General features: G+C 44.5%; 1 protein-coding gene across 3 annotated transcripts in view; it reads right to left on the minus strand.

Annotated features, from left to right (window-relative positions):
• Positions 1 to 369: 369 nt before the first annotated feature.
• Helz (helicase with zinc finger) overlaps positions 370 to 20,403 on the minus strand; it is a 143,307-nt gene continuing 123,273 nt past the window's right edge. For all 3 annotated transcript variants that reach the window (XM_052197429.1, XM_052197428.1, XM_052197427.1), the window contains 4 exons: positions 19,809 to 20,040; positions 18,190 to 18,709; positions 5,793 to 6,045; positions 370 to 4,950 (listed from right to left, as the gene is read on the minus strand). In XM_052197429.1, the coding sequence (XP_052053389.1) occupies positions 4,616 to 4,950; positions 5,793 to 6,045; positions 18,190 to 18,709; positions 19,809 to 20,040 (1,340 nt within the window). In that variant the 3' untranslated portion in view covers positions 370 to 4,615. The remainder of the gene's footprint in view (positions 4,951 to 5,792; positions 6,046 to 18,189; positions 18,710 to 19,808; positions 20,041 to 20,403) is intronic.

Consider the following 20,403-nt stretch of genomic DNA (forward strand, 5'->3'; position numbering starts at 1 on the left):
TATATAAAACTTACTATGCTTTATGTTTAATATTTGTATCAAAATAAAATCTCTCTGTTGAACAAATTGCAAGTAAAGTCTGGTCTACCTCTCTGATGGCTGACACTATCCGGCTCGTGGGCTCTCTTGAAACTCACTTCAGAAGCTTCAGGCTTGCTTACCACTGGATAAACGGGCTGGATTACAACCACAGCTCACAACAACCACAGCTCACAACAACCACAGCTCATAAGTCTAAGTGAGAGCCTTCTATTATGTACCTCCCTTACAGAAAGTTGTTTTTTTTTAAAACAATGAGGGTCTCGTTAAAGATTACTCTAAAGTAGGTATTTTCAGTAGGTTCGAAATATCTGAATGTTACACTAAAACTTAAAAAAAAAAAAGTTTGACCTGATGTTCTAGCTTAGACTTGATATAATGCCACTTTCTGATGTCTTATAGGATGCTAAACTTTAGTAAAAATCCCCTCATTCTGTGGTCTTGAAATTGCTAGTTAAACAAGGGATGAAACTGGCAAGTGTAGACATGACTTGGCGGCCTCTGTCAAGCCCATGTCAGAGGGCAATGTGAAGGGCTGACGTAGTGGACGCTCTGAAGACCCGTATGATGGGGACCCTGGGCACCGTGGTGTGAGGGACACACCAAGGGATGCTCCGGACAAGGAGGAAGCGTCACTCGCCTTCTCGCTAACTTCTGGGCAGTCTGAACACTGATCAGATGACAAGTCAGATCTACCAAGACACCTGCGGCCAGATGCAGGCAGACACATAGGGTGATTAGGAGCAGAGTTATCTACTTACTGAGAAAAGGCAAGTTTAACTGTGAGGAGGTGGAGAGGTGGGTGGGGAGGGATGGACAGCCTAGATAATATTTTAAAACAGTAATGTGTATGTTTTACTATATGGGAAGTTTTAATCTTATGTTTTTATAGAATTTTTCTATTAATAAAACTCTCCACTATGCAATGATTCTTTCACTTATGGACATCTCCTAAAAAAACAAAACAAAACAAAACAAAAAACAACTAGTTCAGGAAATCTAACTTTTCCCATGACAATCGTGGGAATGCTCAGATTTAGCCTAAAATTGTTCTCAGCACCCTGACTCAGTCATGGTGGCTAGAGATACATTCTTTTATGTTTTCAGCTTTGCTCTCCAAAAGAAACATACCGAAGTTAGAACCATCAACTATACCACTGCAACAGAACACAACATAGGAGCTCATGGTTTCCTCAGGACTTCAATACCTTCGGAAAGAGGAAAACCTCGGTAATAAACAGGCTCTAGAGACCGCCAGATTCAACTGGGTAATGTTTATTCCATGAGAATTCCCCTGATTTTATTTACCCTGAAGCTCTCTGGACAGAAAAGACTGGTTGATGCTTAGATCAAACCTGAACTCACCCTAGAATCTTGACTAGAATGAGACAAAAGAAAAATAACCTACATCAGACACTTTTGTTCTCCTCACACAAGACGACCCAGACAGCGAGCATGTCTGTGTGGAGAAAGGAAGACCGAGACTCTTAGTCTCCATGATCAGTAACTAACTACTGACTGGTCAAGGACAAGATGCTGTGACTAGTAACAGCAGTGCCAGAGTGGACTTCTTTAAAAACACACACCAGAAAATACCATGATACAGTGAATGAGGTTTGTCAAATCTCAAGAGGAATTTATTTTTAGGCCAAGTGAGGAAGGGGGAGGGGAACAAACATAGCATGAAGACTCTAAATTATCACCTAAAAGAACTGGAAAAGATGAGGAAAGCGGGAGAGAAAGGGAGGAAAGAAACACCTCAAGCTGTACTGCGATGGCTAAAACCAGTACTGGCAAGGACAAGGAAATGTCTCCGATAGAAAAGAAGATGAGAATAAATCATAAAGTAACCTCAGAAGAAAAAAGGGGGGGCATTAACAGACCTATCAAGTTTTCTTTAAAAAAATAATGTGTGCTCATGTATGTAAACAAACACATATATACACACATGTATGTACATATGTTCCATCTGAACTCTAAAGTTGAATCTAAGGAAAGTGAGCTACTTCCATGAGGCAGATGACTAACCCTGTTAATGCTACAAGGGTAACTGCCGAGAGCCTCAAGCGAGAGCTCGTACCGGCTCTTGCGGTAAGGTCTGACGTTGGCTGTTAAAAGATGCTGGCCATACCTAACAGGCTCCTCAGAGCCTGAACGGGAGACAGGAGGAACACTGAGGAGGAGGAGCCGGGCTAACGTTGAAGTATTCTAACCAGAACGTGAAGCCACGGAACGAAACCCTCCACTAGTTGCAGAAACAGGAAAGAGATGGGAACACACCAGCATTCGCAACAGAGCGGTCAAGTAGCTAGTGTCAGTTCTTAGACATAACCACGTTGAGAATGTCACTGCGACCTGATGATGGGTTCCCCCATCCCGAGGGTCCCACCATCAGTGTCGTACATAAGATGAGAGGGTGCACACGTGACTTTAACTACATATAAATAATTTAAAAAAAAAACTGATATATATTTTTTAAAGGTTCAAGTATGAAAAACAGAAAAGTGGGCAATGATCTCCTGGCGAGAGGCGACCCGAGAGCGGACAGTATAATTCTGTCTGAATTAGCAAAATGGCTCTCAACTCTTGCCCGGCCAGTACTGCTGTCCTGTGTGTCTGCATGCGTGGGCGTAGGAGCTATCCCTGATGGGACACAGACAGCACTATCATGGGGGAGTCCTACTTCTCACTTGTGCACAGAGTTAGAACACAGAGGCAAAAGTTGTCTCATTCTGCCTGAAACCTGCCAGCATGCGGTGACGTAATGTCACGCAGAGCATGGTGTCCTGGCTCACTGGGTCCCCGTGCCTGCTGGGATCTGTACTATCCATGAACACCACTTTAGTCTGTGGGTCCACATCTGGCAGCTCGAAAGAGGCATGTAGCCCGAGACAGGAGGCCAAGTTCCCATAGCTCGGCCCTGAGCACAAAGGCAGAAGAAGTGAATCTGAGAGGCTGTATCATTGGCCCCAGAGTTTGCCACCCCTTGACCAACGCAGCCTTTAATCCCACCCTGTGTCGGGCTACAGGGGACTGTGGCTGGCTGCCCTAGACTAACATCTAGTCACACAGACTAATTTTGACGACCCCTTGCCATGTCCAACCCATCTTAAATGTTCTACCAAAAGTCTTCCAGAAAACCATGCTTGAGTGTTCAGTAGGAAAGTCAGCCTCTTTTGAAATATCCCCTGGCCTCATCTTAGTTTAAAAAGAAAAAAAAAAAAGATATATTGTAGTCTCAAGATTTCTTAGAAATATAAAATTAGAGCTACGGGATCAGGAAATGACAAAGGCCGTTGTTTCAGATGCGTTAAAGAACACAAGGACAGCCTATTTCTTCAACACTCATTCAAAGCAACTGGCAGGATGCGGGCCTCTGCAGACAGTTGCTTCAATTTCATATTTCTAATGAGTCAAGGGGGATTTCAGAAGATTCAAAGGATCTGAAACATACCCTAGCTTTTCATCTATTTTTTGACAGTGTTTTTTTTCCTTAATGATATCCCTCAAATAAACAATTAGAAAGATCTTAGAATTGCCATGTGTAATGTCATATCTTAATGTAAACATCAAATAAGGTACCAAAACTTTTACTAGAAGAAAAGAAACCCAAACCTTCAGTCGGCACAGGTCTTTCTGCCCTGGAGGAGGGGGCCAGGCTATGAACATTTACACATGCAGAGTGAGAAATAAGATTTTTCACTAAATTCACGCAGTTTTAAAATAGTTATCAAGTCTACTAAGCACCAACAATCCTAAAAAAAATGCTTCAGATTCATGATTTGTTAAAAAAAAAAAAAACACTCTCAACTCAATGTTAAAAACAAGCTGGAAGTCTTGCTTGTCAAAATCAAAACAAATAAAACTGACTATGCCACTGGGGTTTGCTTTGCTCCCCCCCCCTTTTTTTTTTCACATTTCAAAACCCAGTGGCATGCAGAATACCCGGGCAAAGAAGGCCTTGACCACTACCCTATGCTGACCGAGAGAGAGAACAGCATGTCACAGATAGTCTAAAACTCTGATGAAAGTTTTACAATGCAGCATCCTCTTATTCCAAAAAAAAAAAAAAAAAAAAAAAAAAAAGATTTAGAAGATGCTGCCCTTTATGGTTTTTAAATTTTTTAACTGAATTTAAGCAAAAATAACATACATTTGTACATCAACTGGCCATTTCTGGTACAGAAACCCAGCATGTGGTAATATTATAGAATAAATGTAAATGCTACTTAACAATTTTTTTCTTTTTAAATACATTTTAGACAAACTTTTTTTTCCTTTTTCTTTTTTTAATAGTTGCACAGTTAACCTCTTAGCTGCTAGCTTGATGCAAACATATGTAACAATACACAAATTTAAAAATATTTTTATTCTACATAAAAGCTGTCAAAATTCTGACTCACATCAAAAATGCAAAATAATGGAATATACTTTTAACCGTAGGCGCAGGTCTAGCAGCAAGGGGTCTGAGAGCGCAGTGAACGTTACGGAGGGCGGCACGCACAGAGCAGAGCCGCCACCTCAGTCCTGCAGACTGAACTGAGCTATACATTCTCTGAGGAGCGCGAGAGCGGGGTCACTTGAAGTAGGAGTAGAAGCCATTGCTGCCTGGGCTGCTGCCCAGGCTGAGCTCCTGGAACAGGGACAGCGGGTCGCTACCCTTCTTGGCCTGCTCGGGCGGCGGCCTGGGCTTGGGCGGGGCCCGCAGCGCACTGGCATAGGACATGGCGGGCTTGCTCCCTGCCAGGTTCTGCTGGCTGTTGCTGTTGGCCGACTCTGCGATCTGCTTGTTGGGCATGAGGGGTGGGAACTGGCCGAGGTGCTGCAGCACCGAGTAGTTGAAGGAACTGGACGCCTCCCCGCTGTCGGGCTTCAGCTGATCCTCAGGGGGTTTGACAGTCTTGGGTGGAGCTACAAGCAGAGAAGAGTGACAGGCATAATCAGAGGTGCAAACTGCGCATGCGCGCCGGGCTCCTTCATCTCCAGGAGCGTAAGCACAGGGCAGTTTAGTTCAAGCATACATACCGTCATCAGAGGATATGAAACCACAACACACTTTAAACCCTCTCGAAGAAACACCATAAAGAAACACGCCATAAAGGAACACACATGCCCACAGGAGCAGCACATGTCAACAGGAATGGTCTGGGCGGCTGGCTTACTGTGAACCAGAACACGCCTGTATCTACAGTAATATGCTGTTCACGCTCTGCTCTCAAATCTGGTCCAGTGGCACCAGGGTCCACTTGATACAGCCACTCTCCTTTCTTGTAACACATTTGCAAGGAAACATTTTAGCTTTTTCCAAGAAGCTCTTGCTATGTAGCTCAGGCTGGCTTTGAACTCATGATCCTCCACCTCAGCCTGCCCTGTGCTGGGGGTGCAGATGTGCACCAACGCCCCTGGCTCTTATATTCTACATGAGCACGAATTAATGAGAGGGGAAAAACAGCTAAACACCACATTTCCTACCACCTGACTTTCAAGGTCTTTCTTTAAAACTTGGTCCCAACAGTGTTATCATCGATTAACACTTAGCTTGTTTCCAATCTTTTGAAATTTAAATAACACTGTATTCTGAGAAAGAGAGAGAGAGAGAGAGAGAGAGAGAGCACCCACACACCCTTGCAAGAACACACAATGGCTTTTGAGCGATTCGAGCGTGGGCAGGTCTGATGGCATCCGCCCCACATTTATTCAGGTGCTGAGGAGTAAAAATCACAGCTTTCTGGAAACTCACCCATTCATCTTACCTATCAACTCTCTGGGTTGACTTATCCTGCTGGATCCATTGCACGGAATGTTCTGGTAGGGAACAGATGAGGTGGTGTTGGCCCAGGACTCAGTGGCCGGGAAGCTGAACGCAGGCGGGGTGCTGTGGTCCTGCAGTTCTTTGCCCTGAGCCAGGCTGTCTTGGGGAGTGCTTGCCTCTTCCACACAAGGCTGGGCTGAGCTAGATGAGATTCTTCTTTGGTACAAGGGCCGACCAGGTCCTCTGGGCTCATACTACACAAAGAAAAGGATGTTCAATAAGTCAGGCCGCCTACTCCCACACCCAACACCACCTTCAGAGCCCAAAACCAGAGACAGATTCTTAAGGAAATTCTCTTGTGTGGTATAAGACGCCCTTCTCTTCACCTTCTCCCATTTATATAAAATGCAGCAGATACTCCAACGTGGTATCAAGAAACCTGGGTCTGAAATTCATCTCTGGACTTTCTCTCCCTATGAGAGCCCGTGGTAACACACGCCAGCCTGTACAAACCAGTTGTCTGGAGAAGAGCAGCGTGCGTGTGTGAGTTGGTGGGCAAGCCAACTAAAGCACAGAACGAGCTTTGGTGCTGAGCCACCGAGACTCATCGTCTGGACCTTGACAGCTTCAGCCCTGCTGGCAAGACCTGCTTCCTCCTATCTTGCATAAGCATTCCTGACTGGGCCATATTTCTCCCTGTCGATCAGCCGGTATACAATATTCATTACTTTCTTCAAAATATTATTTTCATGTTTAAAATGTAATTAATATATGTATCTTCTTTTCAAATTTCCTAAAATAATACAAGCAAAATTCTCTTGCCCTTCTGACAAGGGCTATTTGCCAACCATTTCAAGATGTAGCCTCAGCTAGGGGCTCTCCAGTTTCTTCTGCCTGCTTGTGGCAGGTTCTGGGTATCAGCTCCAATAGCAGGCAGTACAGGACCACGGTGCGGACCAGCCGTCTAGAGCCTAGCCTTGCCTTATAGCTGCAAATGTTACCCTGGGAACCTGGCCTAACCTCAGTGCGTCACCCTGCGATGCTCACATCCCCCTGGGATCGTAGAGAGAACTGCAGGGTGTTTAAGTTGAGTCCTGGTGCATGTTAAGAACCAACTGTGATATCACTGCTTCACTGTAAAACAAAAGACCTACATCTGATCACAAGGACACATGGTTTTTAACTGCCCCAGTAATTGTAAGACCCGCTGTTCAGCATGGGTTCAATTAGGATTCAGACACATCTCTCACCATTGTAAGTATGTATTGGAAAACCAAGGGCAGAGCCGCCAGAGAGCACTCAGGGCCCCAGCCTCAGTCCAGGGACAGAAATCAAGGAGGGGACATTACAGGGACAGGAAAGGGGTGGGGCGAGCCTGTATGTTACTAGAGAGCTATGAGGTCAGGCCACACTCGAACTTAGGAAGAGAAGAAATCGCTGTCACCTAGCCAATTCCCTTTCCCATCTTATTTATGTCCTGTTTCTCATTAGAACATTTACATTTCACTTTTAATTTTATTCCTTAGAGAAAATTCTTTCCCAGGGGTCAAAGTTGTTCTGAAGTTGACCGTGGATGAGACTGTGCTGCTCTGTGTGGAACTCAGGCAGCACATTAAAGAGCTCGGCAGGGGAGCCAACTGTCCCGGAGCAGAGCAGAGCGGGTGGGAGTGTGCGTTCTCCGAGCCAGACAACCCTCCAGCGACCGATCAAATGGTCTGTTCAGCCTTTTTTGTAACAAAGACAATTAGCTCTTGAAATGAAGATCAAGTGTTTTTTAATTGTCATACTGGGAATTCTGCCCTAGCTGTCTGTAGGGGATCACTCTCTTGAGCCTTTATGTGTGAAAGCTAATGCACTAATGTTGGCAGGGCCTAAGAAAAGCAAAAGCAAGTTGTAAAAGCCCTGTGACACAGAACGCTGCATATGGTCACACAGACCGCAGCCAGGGACTTTATAAGCCCTGTCTTTAACAGGCAGCTATGACAGTGGTATAGACAACGGTAGACACCGGAGCCTTGATGGTACAGACAACGGTAGACACAGGAGCCTTGGAGCTTCGATGAGGGAAAAGGAAAATCAGAAAGTTACATAAATAGAATAAAAGCGGGGGTGTCTATAGGTACGACTATTGAGTACACAGAGGTGACCGTGCAGAAAAGCCATCTCCATCCACGGATCCTCAGACATTAAAGTGGATACGGGCAAAGCAAAGTGGACAGCAAACGAGGGTGGTTTCTACACCAAATAAAGCTAAGGTTGCTTCTTCTTTCAGTCTCAATTCCTAACCTTTCTCTCCTGGACCACTGCCTGCCTGTGGCCACTCCACCCTGCTGCCTTTTTCTTTTCTCTCCCTCCCTCCCTCCCTCCTTTCCTCTTTTGTTCTCTGCCTTGCTGTCAATCCCCACCCAGACCCTTTTCCCTCCCATCTTTCTTTCAGAGACAGGTCTCGCCACGTGGCCAGCCCATGCTTGTCTTGACCACCTGAGCTCAGGCGACTCAGAGCACAGCTGCTGGGGCTGCCTGTCTGTGTGCACCGCTGTGCCGGGATTGCCTCAAGCTCTCGCTGAGCCTCAAAGTCTCTTCCCATTGCCTATGGTGGTGGCTGCTGGATGTTTACAGATGCCTTTCAGAGGCTGCAAGTCCCTTTCTACTTTGTGTGAATGTGTGTGGGGTGGTGGTAAGGAGGGTGGTGGGTTGTTTGTTTCCAGAAGGGGAGATATCTACTGATATGAGCATGTAATTCTCCCCCAGACAGTTAACCCTGGTAGGTTATACACTGATTTATTTTCAAATACTGTACCAGCCTGACCATGCCCAGGGTCATGCTGTATTGTTCTCTTCATGCCTGACTGAATTCAATTTGCTGTTCTGTTAAGGATAGTTCTCGTCATAGAAATCAGCCTTTTTTTGTTTGTTTGTTTGTTTTGGTACTGTCTCTGTCTCGCTTTGGAAACAGTAATGGCGGCTTCATGCAAACAAATTGACAGATTTTCCCTTTCATTCTCTGGTGATGACTGTAATTGGTAGATTTCTTCTTTACATATTTGAAGAAATTCAGTAGTGAAACAGCTCTGGCCCAGAGACTTAGTTATCTCTTTAAGTGTTTGTTGTTGTCGTTTTGTTTTGTTTTATCATAAACTCAATTTTTAACAGCTATATGATCACGCCTATGACATTTATTTCATTGTTGGTGAATTTTGGAACGTTTGTGGCTTTCGGGGAAGTGCCCCATCTTACCTACGCTATTGAAGACTATTTGCAAGCTTCCTATTGCTCTCCTTCTAGAGACACCTCATCTGTGATGACGTCCTTCCTTTTGTTCCTGGTCAGTAGCCAGTTTCCTGGCTATTTCCTCTTGTCAATCGTTCAGGGACGGGGAGAGGCATTAATAATATTTGAACAGAGACGGAAGTACAAGGGTTGAGAGAGGTGGGGGCATCAGAAGTACAGACAAGACTGAAAGCATGGGTCACAGCTCTCTGTTCTCCAATGGGAAGAAACAGCTCCATCTGTGCCTTCAAGACTGGGCACCTAGGGAGTCTATGACTAGCAGTCAGAATGAGCCACCTTTTCCGCCACAGCCCCCTTGATTTTCCATCTTCTATTCTGCCTCAATTCTCCCTGAGACTCTGGATCCTGTCTTAGGGTCACAGAAGGCTAACACCCCATTTTCTATAATTTCTACAATAGTCATTGACCCTATCTACTCAAGGACCAAAATTCTAACCTGTCTACATTAACATGGAGACATGGTACAGTTTGAGCACAGATACTGAAATAGCATCATTTCAAGTGAGTCAACCATGCTTCAGACAGATTGCAGACAAGACCAACCCCCAAGATATCAGCATTTGGGGAGACAACCTCCCACTGGAAGTGCCTCAGGAGTTCCCCAGACCTTTATGGTCTTCAACTCATGAATTCACGATTCAAAGCAGAGAAGACTTTCAGCACTAACCAGCAGTGTACATGAGGTTCCATACTGACATCTAGATATTGATTAAGCAGGCAGCGTGAGACAGAAAGAGCAGCATGCAGAAGAACTCAGACCCGCACTAGTCTCGCTAAATGCTATCTACTTTCCCTTTACAAAGACCCAGCTGTGGGCTCCACCGATTCTCTCTTCTCTAGTGTTCTCTGCAGTACTGAATCTCCTCATCAGTCTTACTTCCTGGAAGTTGTCTTGCTCTTTTTTGTACAATTTCTTAAGGTGGGGGCTTAGGCTTCTCTTCTAACATCTTGTTTCTTTTCTACATTACACATTCCCTCTGATGTTGCTGTGGCAGCAACGCATGAATTCAGGCGTGCTGCAGTCTTACTCTCTAACACATGATAGATAAGCCACTCATCTGCATTACACACTGACAACTGGAAAACAGGAACCAGAATGGAATTCTTAAAATATTAGGGTCCAAATACAGAATAAAATATCAAAAAGTGTAACTACAATACGCTGAAAATTCAAATACATAATGATGCTTGATTCAGAATGACATTCAAAGTGAAAACAAGAAGAAAAAGGCCTCAACAGCCATCCTTGAATCCTGCTAACGCACTGAATTACCAACCATAAAAATGAATACAGGACAATAAATTATTTATCTGCTGTTTTCATATAGACTGTATTTTAGTATCTTATCACATTCAATGTTCTCCTTCATATAAGAAAAAAATACAGAAGAAAAAATTTTAAACTTTTAAAATACTATTTTAAAATCCTATTTGGCATCTCTACTGAAACTAAAGGCTAAAGCCACGGCCATAAAGAGCTGCTAAGCAGAAAGGCTGTTGGGAACTACTACAAGCAGTGGGTCAGACTGGTACCTGACGCCTCACCAGCTCAAGTTACCATCCCCAGTGTGAGAAACTACACATCTCGTGCACCTTCTCCCACTTGCACATGAATACATATATTCACTGAAAACAAACAAAAATAAGAAATGTAATTTCCCATTAACATGTCATAGATAGGGGCTGAAGAAGTGACTCAGCAATTAAGTACATGTAATGCTCTTGCAAAAGACCTGGGTTAAGTCCCCAGTACCCACGTGGTAGTTGACAATCACCCATGACTCAGGTCCAAGGGATCTGGCAATCTCTCTGGCCTCTGTGGGCACCAGACATGCACACTTGCATGCATGCAAGCAAAACACTAATGTATATAAAATAAAACTTTTTTTAAAAAAAGTCTTAGATGTCTTTCTGTGTCATGAAAACTGTTAGAATATCATATTTAATAATTGATTTGTTTTCTTTTATTAAATATTTTCTTTATTTACATTTCAAATGTTAGCCCCTTCCTGGTTTTCCCTCCAGGAACTCCCTATCCCATCCTCCCTCCCCCTGCTTCTATGAGGGTGCTCCCCCACCCCCCCACCCACTCCCACCCCCCCACCCACTCCCACCCCCCAGCCCTGGCATTCCCTTATACTGGGGTACTGAGCCTTCACAGGAGGGCCTCTCCTCCCACTGATGCCTGACAAGGCCCTCCTCTGCTACACATGTGGCTGGAGCCATGGGTCTCTCCATGTGTACTCTTTGCTTGGTAGTTTAGTCCCTGGGAGCTCTGGGGAGTCTGGTTGATTAATATTGTTGTTCTTCCTATGGGGTTGCAAACCCCTTCAGCTCCTTCAGTCCTTTCTCTAACTCCTCCAATGGTTGGCTGTGAGCATCTGCCTCTGTATTTGTCAGGCTCTGGTAATGACTGATTATTTATTTAAATGAATCTTTTCATTTTCTCACCGTTTGAAAAAACTTCCAACTATGGAGCACACTCACGCTCCACTAACATTTCAATTTAAATCCCACAAGCTCATCACCTTACATTTGAAGCAGCATACCTACAGTTTGGTACAAAGACATCTAAAAAAAGAAAGCAGGATGAAGGGATTACAGTGTGACAGACAAGAGTTGAGGTGAGTGGAAACTGATGCCCAAAAGTGCTTCTCAAAATATTAACTTAGTTTTATTATAAATATAAAGCAGCAAAATAAAACAACCTAGAGGTATCCATGGATTACGTATTGCAATTGTAGACTGAAAACAAAGGTCGATGAGTAATGGTCTGGATAGTTAAAGTGCTCGCACAGTACGTGTGCACAAGGCTCTGGGTGCAATGGTCAGCATGGGATTGGGGTTGGGAGGAGAAGGTGATGAAAATAATTGCTTAAATTTTTTTTTTTGGCCACTGAGCCTCTCCCACTGAAAAATTCCAACATAAGATGCAATGGAGAGATAAATAGACTTGAAAAAGAAATAATTCCCCCAACTAGGAAACATAAGCATTTTAAAATATGACAAGGGAAAAGAGAGAATTGGAGAATTCTAGAGACCCAGCATTTTACTAACAGAAGTGTCAGAAGGAAAGAACGGCTGAAGATTACCAAAGGCTGAGCCGACTGCAGATGGCGAGGGCCACCTGTGACCTGGGATGCTGTGTCTCCATGACCTGCAAGAAGGTCTATGAGACACAGGGCTGTGCCTCTCCAACCCAGAGGCTGCACATAAAGAGAAGCACCTTGCAAGAAGCCCCTCTCAGGAAAGAGCACCTGGGAGTTTGCCCACTGTGTTTGCCTACACCCAAACAGTGAGTCAAGGAGGAGACACTAAAACCAAGACAACATTGTAGCTAGGAGAAGTCTGTCTGCATTGCTGTGGCATTCTGGGCTGCCTCAACTTAACTCATCTTGAGTGTGGAAAGTTGGGCTATCAAGACACTCTTCTAAGAAGACAGAGCCAGGTTGAGCTGGATATGAAGCAGTTCAGAAGAGCCTTCAACTGGAGCAATGTGCGTTTTCTCTGAAGGATCAAACCGGCCACAATTAAGATTTTCAGCTTTTCAAAAGAAGAGCATCAGAGCGCGTTCCCTCAGCTCCTAGTACTGGGAAATGAATCGCTTATTGTTAATTTCTGAGATTTGAGGGCTCAGAGTTAGTCATCTAAAAATCCAAACATTCAGCAGCTAGAATGAGATAGATTTCCAGAATAGAAGAATTGCTCTGCCCTCCCCCACAAAAAGGGAGGAATTTAGATGGCTAAAAATGTAACTCTTTGACCCAAGAATATTTGCTCCCCCACCCCCTCCGCACATCCAGCTTTAAGAGCTTTAGTTATTCCTTGTTCCCTACACTTTCCTGCCAAGTACGAGTCTCCACTTGATTAATGACACCACCAGGTGGGATCGACACCTTTGTGCCTCAGTCTCCTTTAAAAGTAAGTTGCCAGGAGCCGCTGAGATGGCTCAGTGCATAAGGCTTGCTGGCCAACCTGACCACAGAGGATGACTCCCGCAGGTCCTCCTCTGACCACAACTCGCTCTCCCAGCCCACAGCCCCACACAAACACACACAAATAAAATACATGTATTTAAGAAAAATTAAGGAAAAGGATGAGTTGCCAGGTCTGAAGGCACAAGTCTGTTATCCCAGTTACCCATGAGGCTGAGGCAGGAGGATGGGAAGTTCAAATTCAACTTGGCTACAGAAACCAAGCCCCCGGCTGGCCTGTGACTCAGTGAGACTATCTAGTACGCAGAGGATCGAGCTTCAACCCCCAACATTCAATAATGACGAGGACGATAGACAAGGAGTTAACATAAGTGTTCCCGGGGACAGAGGTGGCGCGGTGGCTGAGAGCACGCGCTGCTCTACCAGAGAACAGCGTTCAGTTCCCAGCATCCACACCACATCAACGCAACTATCCACAACTCTGGGTCCAGGGAACCAATACCCTCTTGAGTCTTCCTCAGGCACCAGGTACACACAGTGCACATACAGGCAACCATTTGCAAACACAAAATAAAAATACTTTAAAAAAAATTCTCCCTGTTGAACTATGACATCATTATGTCACCAGACATCTGATCATTACTTTAAAATTTTACTACTAGTATTTCTTTATAAGTATTAAACTGTCATACTAACATTTCAAAAACATGAATGTATGAACTATAGTTAATATATGAACTATACTTAAGAAAGTTACTAAATTTGTATATTAATATAGTTGGCAATTTAAGTAAAATTCCTAGCTTGCTTGCTACTCTAAGACATTATCTGTAATGTTAAGGTTAGCAAATCCTTTCATACGGATGCACAGAAATAAATAATTGGGGGAAAGTTTAGCATATTAATGAAAACATCTCTATTTATAACTATGCTCCCAAGGCAAATCACCAAGGTAAGACTAAGTGGGAATCCCAACTCACATTTTGGTGCCAGGAGCTTTAATTAAAGCCCAGTGACTCAGCTCAGTGATTAGCTTTGACAATTAGGCAAGAAGAGCGGTCTAGCTTACTGATCTGCTCATCACTATTTCTTGTTCTAGTAGGAGGTTTACTAGACACCGTCCTTCACTGAGCCAAGAAGATGTCAGTATGTCAAGCTGGTTACACAACACAAACCTCAAGCCATCAACACGCATGTCTACAGTGAGAAGAGGGGATGCTCTCGGCCCCTGGTCAGGATGTAGCCCTCTAGCATAGCACATGGTTCTAAAGGGGAGCTCAGGAGCAAGCACGGCTGAGAACACAGTGAAATCCAAACTGCTAATGCCGAAACCACCGGTGCTCAGGAAAAAAATGAAAATCAGCAAACTGTTCAAAAGCCGGGCCCCAAACAAGAAGTATTCCAAGGCAGAGCTACAGCAGAGGCACAGCCATCTCTAATGCTGACTGACTGACTGAACCACTGAGCAGAATGAGCAGCAGGGGAACACCACTGTGCCTCCCACCCCCACCAGAACCGGAAAACTGGGCTGTCTGAAGCCGCTAAGCGAGTGCTTGACCACCAGTCACACCCCTAGCCGGGACCCAGCTCTCTAAGGAGGCTTTTATGATAATATCACTGCAAACAAAAACTGTGCAATTTCAGAAAACAGTTCTTATTGGTACAGTGACAATCTGAAGAGGATTTTTCATTTTCTCCATTTATTTCTTTATCAGACTATTTCAGAGTGAAGCACGTTGGAGATGGAAAAGCGTGCTTTGCGCCAGTGTCAGCACTGTGAGTCTGTGGTAAACGGAAGTTCTTAACTTGACAAATCTATGGCCACTTAAAGAGAATGAGGATTTGTCTTTCAAGATGAAATGCCGGGAAGGTATAATGGGAGAAGCTTGCATTCATAACAATGAACAGAGCATGACACAAAACAGCATCCCAGGGAAATGACTACACTGGAGATTTTAAAGAGAAACACACAAAATGAAGGGTAGAGCGCAGCGAGAGGGAGAACAACTAACACCTGGAGGATCGGACTCTTTCCTAAAGGAGCAACGCAAAGTACTTCCAGGGAAAAATTCTTTCCAATTTAAGCTATAAGTTTAATATACTTCAAATAGAAATCTAAAGTAAGCTTTAGAGGTATATAAGGAAGAGAAAGAATTGGCAATGATATTCTAGTAGGAAAGTCTCAAAATGGCCTCCTCACACAATACAGAAGCAGGAAGAGGAAGCGGGGCCTCACACTACTCTAGATTCACAGTGTTGTTACAGTATTAAGCCTCATCTGAACTGAGAGTGTCACTCAGGTACACAACAGAGACTGAAGGACAAAAACAAGCACCAGGTCTAGAAGGTGACTTCACCACAGGATACCCTGGAGAGTGGCTTCTTCCTCAGATGTGAGGCCACACAGTCATTGTACAAAGTGAACATTTTCACACATATCAAAATCAGCCTTCAAAAACAATCGCTATGTGTACACGTGTAAGCCTGCACGAACACATGTGCTCTCTGTGCGTGCAGGAGGCTGCAGAGGCCAGGAGGGTGTCTGGTCTTCTGGGGCTCAAGTTCTAGGCTGTTGTGAGCCACAGTGGGTGCTGGGCACACACCCTGGTCCTCTGCACGAACAGTAAGTGCCCTTAACCACTAGCCATGTCTCCAGCGTGGAAAAACTTTTAATGGCATCAAAAAAAAAAAAAAAATCACCACATATCGAGCCCTCAGAGGCCAGCCAGCTAAGACCGGAGTTCTGCTGACTGCATTTGCTCTTTGGAAACACAATGCAATGCTATGTAAAGAATCTGTTGTTTGACAAGAACACTAGGCCTAGGGCTGGAGAGATGGCTCAGTCGTTAAGAACACTGACTGCTCCTCCAGGAGTCCTGAGTTCAATTCCCAGCAACCACATGGTGGCTCACAACCATCTGTAATGGGATCTGATGCTCTCTTCTGGTGTGTCTAAAGACAGCTACAGTGTACTCAGATACATAAAATACATAAATAAATCTTTAAAAAAATTAGCATAAAAAGAGCACTAGGTCTAGTTAGCAGTGAGGCTCCAACTAGAGAAGGGACAAAGACAAATTTCCACACAAGGTAAATGTTTAGACTCAGCGTTTTCATCCCATGAGATTAATCAGGTTTCTGGCAATAAAAGAGTCCACAGTAGGGAAGAAAGCAACTTTCTTTGAATTGTTAAAAGAAATTGCTTTAAACGGCTGGAAATAAACAGTGAGAAGAACACGTGCCATTCATTGAGAGATGATTCACGCAAGATCACTCTGAACTCACAGAACTCACCCTAATACCCAGAAAATGTCAAAAATCTACAATGTGGCAAAAATAATGGTTTCTTGTCAAAGAATTTCTTCAATTGCTGCAACTTAGTCATCGCTCAGGAACCTGGTGTGAGAAGCAAGATGGCCACGTGTTTTTGCAAAGCAAGTGAAGCCAGTGACAAGTGAAGATGCGTATTTATATATTCAGTGACACAAAGAGACCGAACACTGACAGCATCAGTACAAAGAACTTAAATTCCAAAATCATGGACCACCTACAAAGATCAGTGATTAAAGTAGATTTATTCAGTGTGAAGTATTACTTGCAAAGTAAAAACTGTGAGAACTGGGACACGTGTGAGAACTGAGCCATGGGGTCCTCACAACGGTGTCAGGAGGGCACCGAGCAAGAGGGGTGAGACCTCACACCTGGGACCAGGAAAGTGGCTTCATACGTCTCCCTAAAACAGCACACTGTCAAATGCATCAAACAACCTTTAAACTAAAACACTAAAAGCTTGCAGCTTCTATGAGAACATTTAATCAAGGAAAAAAACCAGAGAATTTCATAAAAACAACCAATTCTGTGGTAAGGGTCTTATTCTCTGTTCTCCCTCTGTGGAAGCCTTGGTAAGCCCTTTTAGCTGGAGGAGCGGAAGAGGCCTCCTCACAGAACTGTGATTTGCTCTGACTCCCCTCACCACCCACTGGAAGATTCTATCAGAAGATCTGTTAGGCAGCTGTGGTGACCATCCCGGCGCTCAAGAAGGACAATTACTGGTTCAAGGCCATCTCGAGCTCACACTCAATCCTGTCTCAAAGAAAGATGTTTAATTCGAATTCCACATTTGCCAGGTGTGGGGGTGTGTGCCTGCAATCCAAGGGGAGAGGCCAAGATCAGCGACTTGAATACAAGACCAGTTCAGGCCACACACTGAGCCCTTGTCTCAGACAAACAAAAATGTAACTTTACCCTGTTTTAAGAAAATACCTCTAACAATTACCCTTTACATTAAATTACCCTTTACACAGACCGAGCTTTAGTTGCTGTCAGCTAACTGGGAACAGCTATACAGTACCAGTCTGTACATTAGACAGTTGGGAAACTTGCTTTGTTATGTGTAAGCACGTTTTGTCTGCAGATGTCCAATGAATCCAGAAGAAGCATCAGCTCCCTTGGAATTGGAGTTATAGGAGGTTGTGAATCACCATGCAGGTGCTGGGAAGTGATCCTACATCCTCTGGAGTTCTTCAAGGCTGAGCCTTCTCTCCAGCCTTGGAAGTGTTAACCCCTGAGATCACTAAAAGCTTCACCTGAGTGCTGCTGTGCCTGAGAAGCTGACAGTATTGTGGGACAAGCTGCTTATTCCCTTAGCAGTCGGCCCTCCCGATGCTTCCTTAGCAACCGGCCGTATGTTAGTTGACTGAATGTTCTGGCATTTGGAAACTGGCCTGACTATGTGCCTCATAAATAACATCCTACTAAAAGCTCAGGATGACAGGGGGAGAACCAGTGCTTAGAACTGCCACTAAGTAGAAAAATCAGCGCCTTTAAAAAGTACAGGTTAGCAAGATCAACCTAATAAAAGATAAGATACTAAGGCCCATGTCCTGAGATTAGAAAGGCCAACACTATTCAGACAGAGTCAGTCCTCCGATGTAAAACATGGCAAAACAATGATAAGACATTTTAAAGAGATTTCATGTTTCAACAATAACACATACAAAATCTGTAACAGCACAGAAAGTTAGATGTTAAAATATTTCTCAGAAAAGATTATTTTTTAAAGATACTCTGCCTGGTGAAACCTCCATTAATCAAGTGGGTAAACACGATAAACAGGAGCAGTGTTGGCCCCAGCCAGCTAATCCCAAGGCAGAAGAGCACTGGCAGGCTTACCTCCTCTAGGCTGGGGAGGGAAGAAGCAGTCACTGTGCGAGCTGACAGCGGGGGAAATGGCTCTTGACCGACGGCAGCGTGCTGATGGCTCTGGATGTGTATGAAAGGGTTCTGCGGGGGCCTGGGAGGCAACGGAGGGAGGCCATAGGGAAAGCCCGGCCCTATCAAGTGATTCTGCTGCAAGTTAGCAAAATTCCATGCTCCTTCTGGAGCCAGGTATTTCAGAGGAGGAGGGGCAAGGTGCTCAGTGGGCAGCGGGAAAGGGGAGCTGAGCAGCTGAGGCGGGAGGCGCTGTGGGAACGCCGGGCTGTGGGTGACGTCCATGTCTCTGCTGTTGTCATTAAAGTTAGCAAAGTGGCTACGGAAGTCTGTGGAGGAAGGGGGAGACGGGACCGCTGGTGGGCTTCTAGGCTGAACTTGTCTGTACTGCAGAAGTCTTGACTGAGGCGGAGGCATCTCAGCCAGCTCTCCAGGGTCACCTTGATCCCGATGGGACAGTTCTCTGAGTAAGTCTTGAAACCTACACGGAAACAGAGTATGAGAGAGGGCAGCCGAGAGTCTCACCACATTAAGAAGAGCAGGGTCAACCACAAGGGTAATCTCTCACACCAAATCACAGGACCTAATCAGAAAACTGGCACCCAAGAGCTTCCCAATGGAGTCATTCAGGAGAGAAGTCAATCACCTAACTGATTTTTGTTTTTTGCTCTTTGGTTGTTTTTGTGTTTTTTTTTTCTTTTTTGTTTGTTTGCTTTTTAACCTTTGTATGAAAAGATCCATTCTTGCTTCAACATAAAAACAGATATCCTCTGACCCCACATTCACACATACACATACACAGAAACAAACAAAACTCAGTAAATAAGAGGCTCGAGAGATAGCTCACCAGTTAGGAACACTAGTGCTCTCACAGAGGCCCCAGGTTCAGGTCTCAACACCCATGTGGCGGCTCACAACCACCTATAACTCCAATCTAGGAGATCCAAGCTCTTCTGGCTTCCTCAGGCACCAGACATGCACACAGGACTCAGACCATGCATGTAGACAAAATACTCATACACATGAAATTTAAAAAAAAAATAAAATAAAAATAAAAAGCTGTATACTTTAAAAATAGAAACAAATGTTAAAACAAAACAAAACAAAAATGAATAAAAAACTTTAAGGGCCACAGTAACAGTGGATGTTGTTCAGAGAGGATGAGGACGCAGTTCATAGCGGTCACATGAAGCTGGCCACAAGGTGTGAGCCCCGAGAACACCTGCAGCTCCAGAAAGACAGACGTCTGCCTACAGGATCAGTCACTACTGATAAACTCATTAAGGTTTAACAACAAATTGACTTCTGTCCTCATTATCCTTTTATTTACTAAGTAAATAAACACTAAAAACACCCTGTCCCAGTGATGGTTTCTTTTGCATAACAGACCATAAAGCAAAAGCTAAAGTTGTAGATTATCTAGGCCCAGATTTGAATGAGAGTGCATTCTAAATCCCCCATATTTTAGAGTCAACTAAGAGAACTAACTGTAGCAACCGCCAACAAGGCCTGCCCGCACTGGGGTTACTGGGAGCGTCTTCCAATCTGAAGCCTGACCAGGCTGACTGCTGCTGGAGTACCTTGCCAATGTCGTCTCTGTCTCCTCGTCAGCCCTGCCGGAGACTTTCCACTCTGCCCTTGGAGGCTGGTGGAGGCCAATGGGTGTCTGGGGAAGATGCGGGAGGTGAGGATGGTGATGGTGTGAGTACGGGATGCCGCCCTGGCTCAGGTAGGCGTGGTGCTCACTCCACTGCTGTAGCCGAGCCTGCTGCTGCCTCAGCGTCTCCAGAGCTACACTTCCATGCACGCGATCTGCAGAAGCACGTGCAAAAGATCGGTTTTGTCCATTTGGGGCTTCAACTTAATTTCTGCAAAGACTTTTACATCCAGACTTTCTCCACAAAGACAAAGAAATCACTACAATTTAGTTGGGTGAAAGTAAATATCCCATAGCCCATAGCTTTGGTGCTGCCTCTCCCTCCTTTGTGATGGTATATAGGATGTCAATGGGATATTTATTATACACATATGTACACATAACACTTAAAGCCACATTTTATTATACTAATTGGTTGGGTTTCCTGGCATTATCTGGAGACATGAGTCAATCTGTATACAGTATAGGACAGGCCATGTTTAGCAAACAATCTGGGAACAACACTTGACTTGACAGGT

The sequence above is a fragment of the Apodemus sylvaticus genome, chromosome 10, assembly GCF_947179515.1.
Source record: "Apodemus sylvaticus chromosome 10, mApoSyl1.1, whole genome shotgun sequence".
Classification (NCBI taxonomy): Eukaryota; Metazoa; Chordata; class Mammalia; order Rodentia; family Muridae; genus Apodemus; species Apodemus sylvaticus.